This window comes from Epinephelus fuscoguttatus, linkage group LG24, assembly GCF_011397635.1.
Source record: "Epinephelus fuscoguttatus linkage group LG24, E.fuscoguttatus.final_Chr_v1".
NCBI lineage: Eukaryota > Metazoa > Chordata > Actinopteri > Perciformes > Serranidae > Epinephelus > Epinephelus fuscoguttatus.
The window spans coordinates 1133132-1145284 of NC_064775.1; the positions used below are offsets into that span (position 1 = coordinate 1133132).

Sequence of the window (12153 nt, forward strand, 5' to 3'; positions counted from 1 at the left end):
CGTACGAACACCTTTTCACTCGCCTCGTAAAAATGATCACAACTCAAAAACCAAATAACGTTCACACTGTAAATAACTTAAAAGTCTTTAATTTTTCATTTTGTAAAATCGAATCAAAAAAACTTTTGTTTTTACAACACAGTTTCAGTACTTTTATTATTTATTATAGTTTATTGACTTCCAGAAGCTTTCAGCTGAGGTTGTTCAGATTTCAGGGACATAAAGTATCTGAAGCTAATCCAGGAAGTGACATCACAGTAAGCCAGCACACCAGTGTTGGCTGTGGAAGAGCGTTTGTGCCGCAGAGTTTAAAGGTTTAATGAAGCTTTGATGTGAAAGGGGAACATTCAGTGGTAATAATTTAAGGTGTTTTTAAAAGTTTACCATCATATACTCAGTGGATCAAGGTCACTTCAAGGGTAAAAATTTGGGGCCATTACGTCACAGCGCCACAGAAAGGAGAAGACGTGTTTTTTAGGACGTTCTTTTACATGTAACTATCAGATATAACCTGTGTGCAATTAGGAGGCGCCCTTTGAGTCCAGAGAAAAGCAGGATTTATACTTGTGTGGTGGTGTGTCTAAACACACATTAAACACACAAATCAGCTTCACTATAACTCGCAGCATTCACAGACAAACACTTGTCTTTATCTGGACACATTTTCCCCACAAATACAACATGCTAACGTTATTAGCACAAGCCTATGGCATTTTACATTGTGTAAATTAGCCTAGCAGCTAGCAGAGATTTCTCTGCTCATATTTCAGCCAGGATAAATCACACACAGGACTTAAAACGCCATCCTGTACCTCTGAGTGTTGGTGCCATCAAAGGTTGATATCGGTGACTAAGTTGCCACGTAGGAACAGTTTTCATGTCAAAATGTCATCTAGAGATAAAAAAAAAAAAAAGTTTATCATGGTACCAAATTAGAATTTTCCACCTTGGGTGGTGCCAGTCAGTGAAAACTCTGACCTGGGCCAAAAAACACCATCACCATCAACCTGGAGAGGATTTCTTCAGATTAGGCACAAATGTCCAATTAGACTTAACAATAAACTGATTAGAGTTTGGTGGGCAAAGGTCAAGGTAACCCTAACCTTGTGTCCATCTCATTCACAAAAATGCAATATCTCAATAATATAACACCTCGAGGGGTTTTTCTAAAAGTTGGCACAAACGTTCACTTGGACTCAACGATGAACTGATATGAATTTGGTGGTCAAAAGTCAAGGTCACTGTGACCTTGCATTGGTCTTGTTTTGTAAACATAATATCTCAAGAAGGCCTCGAGGGAGTTTCCTAAAATTTGGCACAAACATCCACTTGGACTTATCAATCAATCTTTATTTCAGACTCAAAAATAGGTCCATATAAAATATAATAAAGGTCACTGTGACCTCACAAAACATGTATTTGGCCATAAGTTAATTTATGCTGACTATGACAAAGTTTAAACAGGAAACACTGATGGAACATCGTAGGTTGCTGATGGTCCCACTGACGTCAGATTTTAGTGACAAATGAAATTTGAGCCTGACGCTCTGTCGTAGTCCCGAACACGCCTCCTGCTCAAACACATCCTCAACATGTTACAGACTTTATACACAATAACAAATAATGAAACCAGTCCGTGTGTTTGGCCATCAGACAGTGGCGGGGATGAAGTGTCCGTGAAGATCCAGGTGGACATTGGCAGGAATGGATGCTCGGGCGATCTCCTCCATGGTTTTGGCGTCGAGGACGAGCATGAACGGAGACATGTTTGGATCCGGAGAGACGATGGACGATAAGATGACCCCTGCAGGATGAAAATTACAACATCAGGACAAAGTTCCTTTAAATGTGCAAATCAATAATGCAAAGCCCTCACCATCGTCTTCCTCCACCGCTCCTGGTGATGCAACAAACACCGGCTCTGACGGGTAGCAGTTCTCCTGGTACCACTCGGTGTGTTTCCTGGTGACGATGTCAAACTTGGCAATCTGTTGGACGGGACGGAGACGTTAGAGTTTAGACTCTGTTTCAGCTGCAGGGACGAGACTGTTGATTGGTCCAGACAGAAGACGCTCAGCTGCTATTGGATGAAACCTGGAGTGAAACTTGACGCCGGCCGAGCTGCAGACCACTGTTCAGCACCAACAACCACCAACAAACGTGTGTCTTAAGCTAAAAATGATCTATTTTTAACCATAACTAAATGTTTTTTGTGTACTAATATAACGACACATTAACTACGGCACTGACGCAACGTATGCTCTCCTCCTCCCCAAATATTTGTTGAGTTTTTTCAGTCTGGACCAAACTGGCGGCACAACCGATGGACAGTTTATGTTTTGGATGTTGACGGTGTTGCTAACGGTCAGAGGTGTCGCACCTTGTTGGGATGAGGTGACCACTCGACCCTGGAGCCATAGAAGTATCTGTACTTCTTAGCGTTTAAGTTATAGTTGATCTGCGGCAGCTCCAGACCTGAGGAGAAATCAAACGTGCTCAGTATGAGAGACTAAACGTTTAAAGATTAAGTCAAACCATGCAGATAATGAACCTTCAAACATGGTGTCCGGCCGACAGTGGACAGAGCCATCCTCCTGCATCACTGCCTGTGCCGTCGTGTCCTCCAGAGTCACCAAGTTAGATCCTCTGGGAGACTCCTGGAAAACACGTCACCATAAACTCCAAGGACAAACATGTCATGTACATCTCAGGTGTGTTTGTCAGCCTGGCGTTACCTCATTGACGTCGAGCGGCAGGACGAACCTCTGGCAGACCGGTGGCGAGAAGTTCTTGTTGGACTCGATGAAGCTGCTGGTCTCTTGCCTCATGTTCTGGATGTAGAACATGTCGTACAGGTTGCTGTTCTTGTAGGCGATCAGGTCGAACACCACGTGGCCGTTGGCCTCGTATGCGTTGATGTGGTGGAAAACCACCAGGGCGTCACCGTAGAAACGGGTGGACACGGCTTTGCCTGTCTTCCTGTTAATGACGTGAAACAAGGTCTGGGAGGGACAGAGGAAGTTTACTGTCACAGTTTGTCTTTGTCTTTGGGCGTCAATGAAACGCCAAAAAACTTGTCTCTGTTCAACTGAATTACATTTTTACTTTTTTTGTGAATAAACGGAATTAACAAATTAATGTTTCGTTAACTTTCAGACAGCGATATCTAATCTGATTGACTTCAACAGACTTACAATGTCGTCCTTGTCGAATTTGAGGCAGCTCCCCCAGTTGACCCCTCTGAAGTAGGCGGTGGCCAATTTGACGATGTCCAGTTTGAAGGGCTGCTCCACGAACACAACGTAGTTCTCCGTCATGCCGAAGCTGTGGAAGTAACTCGGGAACAAAGTGGAACGCATCGGGATCGAACACACCTGCTGGACCTTCCTCAGCGCCGGCTTCTTGTGCTTTTTATCTGGAACAAACAACCCATCACTGTCAGTATTAAGTTTTAACATCGTCATCAGTTTGTTAGAACAAGACATAGTCGTGGTCAGTGTTAGCCTGACATCGAGACGTCGGTTGTAATTCTGTAGTTGCTCAGTGTTGAGTGACGTACTTCCTCTCAGCTCTACGATAATGTTACCTTCGCCTGCGACCTTGGTGATCTAAGTTAGATCCTGTTTTTATATATTGTGTTCGTGATCATTTTAATGGCTAGGTTAGCCATTATGCTAGCTGCGCGCTGTCGAGTTTATGAGGAGGGCCGTCAACTCTACAGCTCGCATGACCCTGTACATGACTCACTTTAATATTTTCGCGGATAAGCATCCGGTGGCCAGGCCTTGGACCATGAGGCCTGGTCAGGCTTGAAAAAACAACATGGACTTGCCTCCCTGTGACAGTGATTGGCTTTGGGACAGGGACATTGTGTACCAGACATCAGGCAGGGGTGGGGACTCAGGTGTGTTGGTCTCTGGCATCACAGACTGACTCTAGGGACTTGGGACGTCACCTCTCTGATGTAGAGGGAATGGCAGCTGGTTCAGGAGGTGGGGATATAGTCTGGCTCGTCTCTTTGTATTGGTTCTGAAACCAGACTCCTAGAAAGGGGTTTAACTTTTGCCTTTTCTGGAGTTGCCTCAGGTGAGAGGCGCTGGACAGGTGTGGGGATACTCAGAGGCCCCTGGATGAGCGCCGCTCTTTTTGAGGGTCTTCCTGGGCGCCTCTAGTTAGAGGTGTTCCGGGCAAGCATCAACATGGACCTTCCATCTTTAAAGGTTTCTAAAGCTGAAGCCGTACCTGAAGCATCAGCAGGGACTTTGAAGATGACGTATTTTGGCAGGCCGAAGCCCATGATGGCGGTGCCCATGTTGTAGGTGTTGCCCTCGTTGTCATAGTGAGGATGAGCTGTTGCCAGGTTCAGAGCGATGTGGCTCCTGTAGTTGATCTGGAGTTTGGCAGAAAGGTTGTTTAAAGAGAACGTGCGATAAGTTTGAGACTGTATTTGTGCTGTGAGGAGGTGGGTGGAAACGAACGTACCCTGCCGGTGGTCTCCAGGGTTGCTGGATTGATCTGGTTTATGTAGTTGACCTCGGAGGAGGCGTAGTAGTCCTGGCCATAGCGAATGATGTTGATCAAGTTGTTGTCGGTGAAGTCAGGGATGATGTTGCTGAGGTGTGTCAATGCCCTGAGGAGAGAGTTTAAAACAGATCTCTACGTCTCCTGGATGGACTGAAACAGATCTCTACGTCTCCTGGATGGACTGAAACAGATCTCTACGTCTCTTGGATGGACTGAAACAGATCTCTACGTCTCCTGGATGGACTGAAACAGATCTCTACGTCTCTTGGATGGACTGAAACAGATCTCTACGTCTCCTGGATGGACTGAAACAGATCTCTACGTCTCCTGGATGGACTGTACCTGGAGAAGATGTTTTTGCAGGGATCTGGGTAGATCATAGTTCCAAATTCGGAGACGACAATTCTTTCGGCCTTGATGTTCCTTTTGTAGGTGTCACTCTTCAGAAACTTGCTCCTGTAAGTCACCTCGCCTAAAACAACAGCAACAGTAAATGCGTGCGTCAGCCCCAGGTAACGTCCTCTAGCATTAATTTAACATCATTGTCTATGTAAATCTTAATTTTGTCGTCTCACCGTTGCAGAAGGTGAAGCTGTGGATGAGCGACATGCCATCAAACCAGTGGTTGTACTCAGTGTTTCCCACAGAGAAAAGGCCGGGCCCGTTCCTCAGCAGAGTTCCCTGCAGCCACGACGGGATGGAGCCTGAAGGTCAAAGGTCACACAGGTAAAACTTCCAATCACTGGTGTGTTCCTGCAGACGGTGTTTAGTGTTTGGTACTGAGACGTCTCAGTTTGTTTCATTTTATTTCTGTTTAGTTGAGTTTAATTTATTTTAGTTAATTTAATTTAAGTTTAATTTATTTAATCTTATTTTAGTTCATTTCAATTTAATTTCTTTTATTTTATTTTACTTTATGTTTGTTTAATTTAATTGATTTTATTTTAGTGTAGTTGAATTTATTATATTTTGTTTGAGTTCATTTTATTTTAGTTTAATTTGTTTTAGTTTAGTTTATTTCTGTTATTTTTACACCTTATAAAACACAAACATCCTGGCAGACAGATACATTGAAATATAAAGATTAAAAAACACTAAACCTGAAACATGACTCTGAGCACACTACAGTTTTTATTTAATTATTGCAAACATCATTTTTGTTTTAAACCTGTTTATTTACATGTGAAAAGTTAATTTTGTCTGTTTTTTAAAAACATAAACAGCTGCTGAATTTCCCTTCAGTGTTTTTTATCTGTTGGAGTGAATGGAATAAATAAACCTGCAGCTTTATCAAACACAGATGACACAACCCTGAGACTCAGCCAGCAGCTCTTTGTGTTTTAACTTTGATCTTAACAGCTGCAATAAAACCTGCCGCACAGCGTCTGAACCCAAATTAAAGTTATTGAATATTTATCTGCAGCTCTGCGTCACACTCACCTCTCACTTCAGCTCTCACCGGCTCCGGAGTTTCCATCCCATTCTTTCCAAAAATTGGCTGCATGTTTCTGGCGTATGTTTCCCAGAGTGCACCTCTGCAGAGACTGAACACACACGCTGACAGCAGCTGAGATTATGTGGCTGGCGTCGCTCTACGCGATGATGTCCATGTTACAGAACAGGTGTGACACACACTGAGTGGATTATGTAAGCGCTGTGCTGTGCCGTGGACTTTGCTCTGCTTTTCACAGTAAAAGGGGAGTGTTGTTGTTGCTTTCTCCGAGCATCTTAAAACATCACGGCGTGAACGTTGAGTCAGCGAACAGGAAGTCCTCAGCTGACGCAGCATCTTACTGTGAAGGTCAACTCATCTTTGATCTGTCTGTGCTTTTAATTTGAAGGGCAACATCCTGATAAGGAATCCTTGTACTTAAATCTTCAGCCATAAAGACATTTGATTATCTGTGAACAGACGATAAAGAACACGTTTCTGCATCCAGCTGATTCTCACCCGTCTGAATCCACACTGTGACCGCTACACAAAATACACACCCACAGTTACACACTCACAAACACACACTGCCGTTACAAAGATTCAAGAGAACAATGGTCAACGAAACACCTTGCCAAAGCACTGCAGTTTTAAATTAGCCTAATGGCTAACACTGGCATGTTTACAGAGATGTTGATTAATGTCCTTTTAAATGAATGAATGAATGCATGAATGAAGATAAAGACATTTACAGAGGAACAAACATGAGATTAAAGGCTGCCGTACTTTAAAGAATCAGAGCAGTGGATGCAGTACGTTAGTTTATTTTATTCTATTTATTTTTACTTTATTTTAGTTTTGTTTATTTCGGTCATTTATCAACTTATAAAACACAAACATACTGGTGGATAGACGACACATGAATGCTTTTTCTTTTATCTTAGCATAAAAAAACAGGACCTGAAGGTATGTTTATTTATTTATTTAGTTAGTTATTTTTAACCTGGTCCTTTTTTGGGTTAACAGGTTAAACATTCAGTTTTAATCTTTTTTTTTTTTTTTTTTTAAAATATAATAAATGGCTACGCTCTGATTCTCACAGTAATTAACATATGTTCATGAATATATTTATAAAAATTCAAATGTCTATTCTAATGTCTATGAAAAGTCTAATTTTAGTTTTTGTTTCTCCAACATTTATTTATTTATTTTTAACTGGCTCCTTTTTTAATATAAAAAAAATAACTCAGCTCAAATTCTCACAATGATAAATTCATTCATATATTTTTTTTAAAGAAGTAATTTTTATACCAAAATCTGTGAAAATGAAGTGTCATTTTTGTTTCCAAACACACTTCTACATATTTTATCAAATAATGAAAAAACAAATCAAAAGGTCCTTTTCTTGAGTTAACAGTTAAAGGTTCAGATTACATTCTTTTTTATTTATTTATTTTTATTTGTAAATTTAATTAAGCTCTAATTCTCACGATAACTAAATCAATTAATATATATTTTTTGAAGTTATTTTTCTTCTAGACCTCATGAAAAGTGCCATTTTTGTTTCCTAACACACTTCTACATATTTTATCAAATAATGAAAAAACAAATCTGCGATAAATGGAAAATGGAAAACAAAAATCTACTTTATGAAATGTGGGTCTGTTTTTTTGGGTTAAAATAAAAAACGTAAAAATGTTAAAAGCAGTGAATTCATGTTTTTCCGTCTTGATTTTATTCTGACTCTGTTTAGTGCGATAAAGGTAAAGTTTGACCTTCAGACTTGCCGTCTTTATCTGCGGCCGTGTAATTGGTTAAATTAGTTTATTGCTTTACAGCTGCTCTTATTGGGAGGTGTTGGTGCAGCATGAACTCGTGTGAGGACCACGCTGACACTGTGACCATAAAAGAAATCATCTGGACCGTGTGTCAGGAGTGACGATGTGTTCACTGTCTGTGGTTTGTTCTGGTGCCAGGAGTGTTGTTACTGAGGCATTTGAAGGTCATGAAGGCCTCGTCTTAGCGTTATCATCTCACATGACACAGTGTGTGAAGTGAGGAAAACTACACACTCTGCACAACACACAGCTTTTAAAGAAACATAAAAAGGGTACGACTTTAAATGTCTGTTTACATTTTATCAAGGCTCAAAGTTAATTTAGGGCGGGGCCTGTTTGAGTGACAGGTGGGTGTCACCCTCTGACAGGACGCTACCACAGTTACAGCGATGGTCAGGTCACGTAATCACAAATTCACAGTGCGATTTCAGTTCATGAAAATGAGCTGTAACATTTTGGTTGCCTAAATAAGTCGAAGACGAAAACGTTCCTTAAGGGGTCAGTTTGTCTTGTAGGTACATTTTATTTTTAAAGGTGTGAAGCCTGTTTTTTTTGCAAGCAAAAATTAGCATTATCATAGTTAATCATAGCTGTAACTCTGCCATATTAACGGCACTAGCAGCTAGCGTTAGGGTCAGCTCCACCCTCTTGTCCTAATATGGTTGTTTCAGCCTCCAAAAATTCAAGATGGTGACAGCAAAAAAGCCAAAAGATAAAGTTTATCTGTTCTGTTCTAAAAAATGTATGTCTTGTTTTAGTTGTTTTCAACTGGCAAGTGAAAATTAGTATTAGCATTATCATAGTTAGCCATAGCTGTAAATAAACTGAATAACCAAGCTTGCAGCTAGCGTTAGGGTTAGCTCCACCTTTCATTCATATGTGAGGGTTAGGCTTCAAAAATCCAAAATGGCGACAGCCAAAATGTCAGAAGGGGAGTCGACAGACCAGTGGGTGACGTAAATTTTGTACGTTATGTTTTAAGCCATTTTTTGCTCACAGAAATTAGCATTAGCACAGTTAATTATAGCTGTAAATAAACTGAATAACTAAGCTAGCAGCTAGCGTAAGGCTTATCTTAACCCTCTAGTCCAAATATGGTGTGGCTCCAAAAATCCAAGATGGCGACGGTCAAAATGCCAAATTTGAGGCTTGAAAATGGGCGTCCACAAACCAATGGGTGACATGCGTTTTGTACATTTTGTTGGAATGGTTTAAAGAAAACTAGCATTACCACAAATAACCATAGCTGTGAGCAAACTATATAACCAAGCTAGCGGCCAGCGTTAGGGTTAGCTTCACCTCTCTTACAAATATGGTCACCTCTGGCTCCAAAATAAAAAATGGCGACAGAAAAAATGTTTAATTTGAGGCTTCAAAACAGGAGTTAACAAACTAATAGGTGACGTATGTTTCTTATGTTTTGTTTTAATAGTTTAAAGACTTATTTTTTTTATTTTGCTAGCAGACAAATTTGGATTAGCATTATTACAGTTAATCGTAGCTGTAAATAAACTGAATAACCAGCAGCTAGCATTAGCGTTATTATATCAAATGCGCTTCACTTCATCTCCGCTAGCAAAAATTAGTGTATGACAGTTAACCGCAGCTGTTAATGCACCTTATTAACCAAGCTAGCAGGCAGCGTTAGGGTAAGCTCCACCCTCTTGTCCATATATGGTCACAGGTCACAAGGAATAAAACCCACGTACAGAGTTTTGGATGAAAAATGAAGTTTATTACAAACAACGACAGAGAGCTGTTAGCAGTCAGTTAGCAGCTGTTAGTTCTGTACAAATAATACTGTTTGATTGGTTAGTTGAGTTTGCCAATCGGCAACAAGGCTAGGTCTCAAACAGCACCCTACGCCCTCCGTAGTGCACTTTCTTCCACCCTAAACCTGCTGCAGTACACTACTTTCCACCTTAACATGTTTGTAATGCACTTCTTTCCGCACTACGTCCCCCATAGTGCACCACCTCTCACGTTAGGCCCTCCATAGTGTGCTATTTTCCTCCTTAAACCCTGCTTAGTGCACTACCTTCCTCCTGAATCCCTTCGTAGTGCACTATAGTTTAAACTCTTTGTACTGTTTACCCTAAAATCTTTGTTGCACCCTTCACAGTGCACTACCTTCCATCCTAAACCCTTCATAGTGCACTATCACCCTCTGTAGTGCACTATAATCCACCTAAAACCCTTCTGGTGCACTCCGAGTTCACACTTCACCACGTTTGTAGATTTTTTTTTAAAGATACTGAATCCCACAGACGTTACTTTTGTTTGTTTTCTACTCTTTTTTTTGTTTCTTGCATTCTTGATTACAACATTGACATTCCTGAAAAGGGAACAAAGGTAGCTTCCTTATATTTTGTTTTTTTTTTAAAATATATCAGTGTCATTCATCTAAGTTTAATGCCGTGTTCGTGTCACGTGGGACGGCGCCTTAGTCGCGTCTGTATCGTTCAGTGCCAAGGGTTTAAAACTACGACTCGGATGTCGGGGTGAACGGCATCTGCGTAAAATCCCCACGCAACGTGAATGCAGCATTAAAGTACGTTTAAGTGCAACACACACCGGAAACATCACTTATCGTCGAGTGTGTTCTGAAGGAGATGTTGGATTTTTTCTGTGAGGAAATGTTTTCAAATGTCGTGGTCAGTTTCTCGTGTGTTACCGTGTAAGATGTTTACATCTTAAAACGCCACGTTGTCGCACCTCAGTAGGTTTACACCTCACGTTTCGGGGTGTTTTTCAGCAGCAGGTAAGTTCTATAGAAAATCATGGATGTTGAAATTAGCTCCTTGCTCTTGGAGCCAGCCCCTAGTGGACAGTAGAGGAACTGCTACCTGTGGTCCTCAGGAACTCTGTGCTGTCCTGGCAACACCGCCGCTTCTGCGGGCGGACATGTGTCCGATCTGACAATCGACATCAAGGACAGCATGACGATAACATCCAAAACACAAGGTTCACTCTCAGCGGTTTGTGTGATGTGACGGATAGTTTCAGCGCTTGTAAAGTCACGTGGCAACACGGTTCAAATTGGCGACCTTTACTGCTTCACCAAGGCCCTGATCACACAGGAAGTATCTCAGCAGCTGGAGGCGGCTTTCTGCTCTCCCTGTGTCAGCGTGGGTTTCCTCCAGGTGCTCTGACATGTTCTCCCTGTGTCAGTGTGGGTTTCCTCCAGGTGCTCTGACATGTTCTCCCCGTGTCAGCGTGGGTTTCCTCCAGGTGCTCTGACATGTTCTCCCTGTGTCAGCGTGGGTTTCCTCCAGGTGCTCTGACATGTTCTCCCCGTGTCAGCGTGGGTTTCCTCCAGGTGCTCTGACATGTTCTCCCTGTGTCAGTGTGGGTTTCCTCCAGGTGCTCCGACATGTTCTCCCTGTGTCAGCGTGGGTTTCCTCCAGGTGCTCCCACATGTTCTCCCTGTGTCAGCGTGGGTTTCCTCCAGGTGCTCTGACATGTTCTCCCTGTGTCAGTGTGGGTTTCCTCCAGGTGCTCTGACATGTTCTCCCTGTGTCAGTGTGGGTTTCCTCCAGGTGCTCCGACATGTTCTCCCTGTGTCAGCGTGGGTTTCCTCCAGGTGCTCCCACATGTTCTCCCTGTGTCAGCGTGGGTTTCCTCCAGGTGCTCCGACATGTTCTCCCCGTGTCAGCGTGGGTTTCCTCCAGGTGCTCTGACATGTTCTCCCTGTGTCAGCGTGGGTTTCCTCCAGGTGCTCTGACATGTTCTCCCTGTGTCAGCTTGGGTTTCCTCCAGGTGCTCTGACATGTTCTCCCTGTGTCAGCGTGGGTTTCCTCCAGGTGCTCTGACATGTTCTCCCTGTGTCAGCGTGGATTTCCTCCAGGTGCTCTGACATGTTCTCCCTGTGTCAGCGTGGGTTTCCTCCAGGTGCTCTGACATGTTCTCCCTGTGTCAGCTTGGGTTTCCTCCAGGTGCTCCGACATGTTCTCCCTGTGTCAGCGTGGGTTTCCTCCAGGTGCTCTGACATTTTCTCCCTGTGTCAGCGTGGGTTTCCTCCAGGTGCTCTGACATGTTCTCCCTGTGTCAGCGTGGATTTCCTCCAGGTGCTCTGACATGTTCTCCCTGTGTCAGCGTGGGTTTCCTCCAGGTGCTCTGACATGTTCTCCCTGTGTCAGTGTGGGTTTCCTCCAGGTGCTCTGACATGTTCTCCCTGTGTCAGCGTGGGTTTCCTCCAGGTGCTCTGACATGTTCTCCCTGTGTCAGCGTGGGTTTCCTCCAGGTGCTCTGACATGTTCTCCCTGTGTCAGCGTGGGTTTCCTCCAGGTGCTCTGACATGTTCTCCCTGTGTCAGGGTGGGTTTCCTCCAGGTGCTCTGACATGTTCTCCCTGTGTCAG

General features: G+C 42.9%; 1 protein-coding gene across 1 annotated transcript; it reads right to left on the minus strand.

Annotated features, from left to right (window-relative positions):
* Nucleotides 1–218: 218 nt before the first annotated feature.
* bco1l (beta-carotene oxygenase 1, like) lies at nucleotides 219–7009 on the minus strand. Its single transcript, XM_049570075.1, has 11 exons — nucleotides 5965–7009; nucleotides 5100–5228; nucleotides 4867–4996; nucleotides 4483–4630; nucleotides 4243–4390; nucleotides 3195–3415; nucleotides 2736–3002; nucleotides 2552–2657; nucleotides 2381–2475; nucleotides 1877–1988; nucleotides 219–1804 (listed from the first exon to the last, which is right to left on the minus strand). The coding sequence occupies exons 1-11, from the start codon at nucleotides 6026–6028 to the stop codon at nucleotides 1650–1652; spliced, it is 1575 nt and encodes a 524-aa protein (XP_049426032.1). The 5' UTR covers nucleotides 6029–7009; the 3' UTR covers nucleotides 219–1649.
* Between the last annotated feature and the right edge of the window lie 5144 nt (nucleotides 7010–12153).

Excerpts from the sequence above, each read along its gene's own strand:
- bco1l (XM_049570075.1), bottom strand. The coding sequence starts at position 6,028 with ATGCAGCCAATTTTTGGAAAGAATGGGATGGAAACTCCGGAGCCGGTG. Across the intron at positions 5,229-5,964 it reads GGTGAGAGCTGAAGTGAGAG|GCTCCATCCCGTCGTGGCTG; the intron begins GTGAGTGTGACG and ends TTTGACCTTCAG. Across the intron at positions 1,989-2,380 it reads GGTCACCTCATCCCAACAAG|ATTGCCAAGTTTGACATCGT; the intron begins GTGCGACACCTC and ends CCCGTCCAACAG.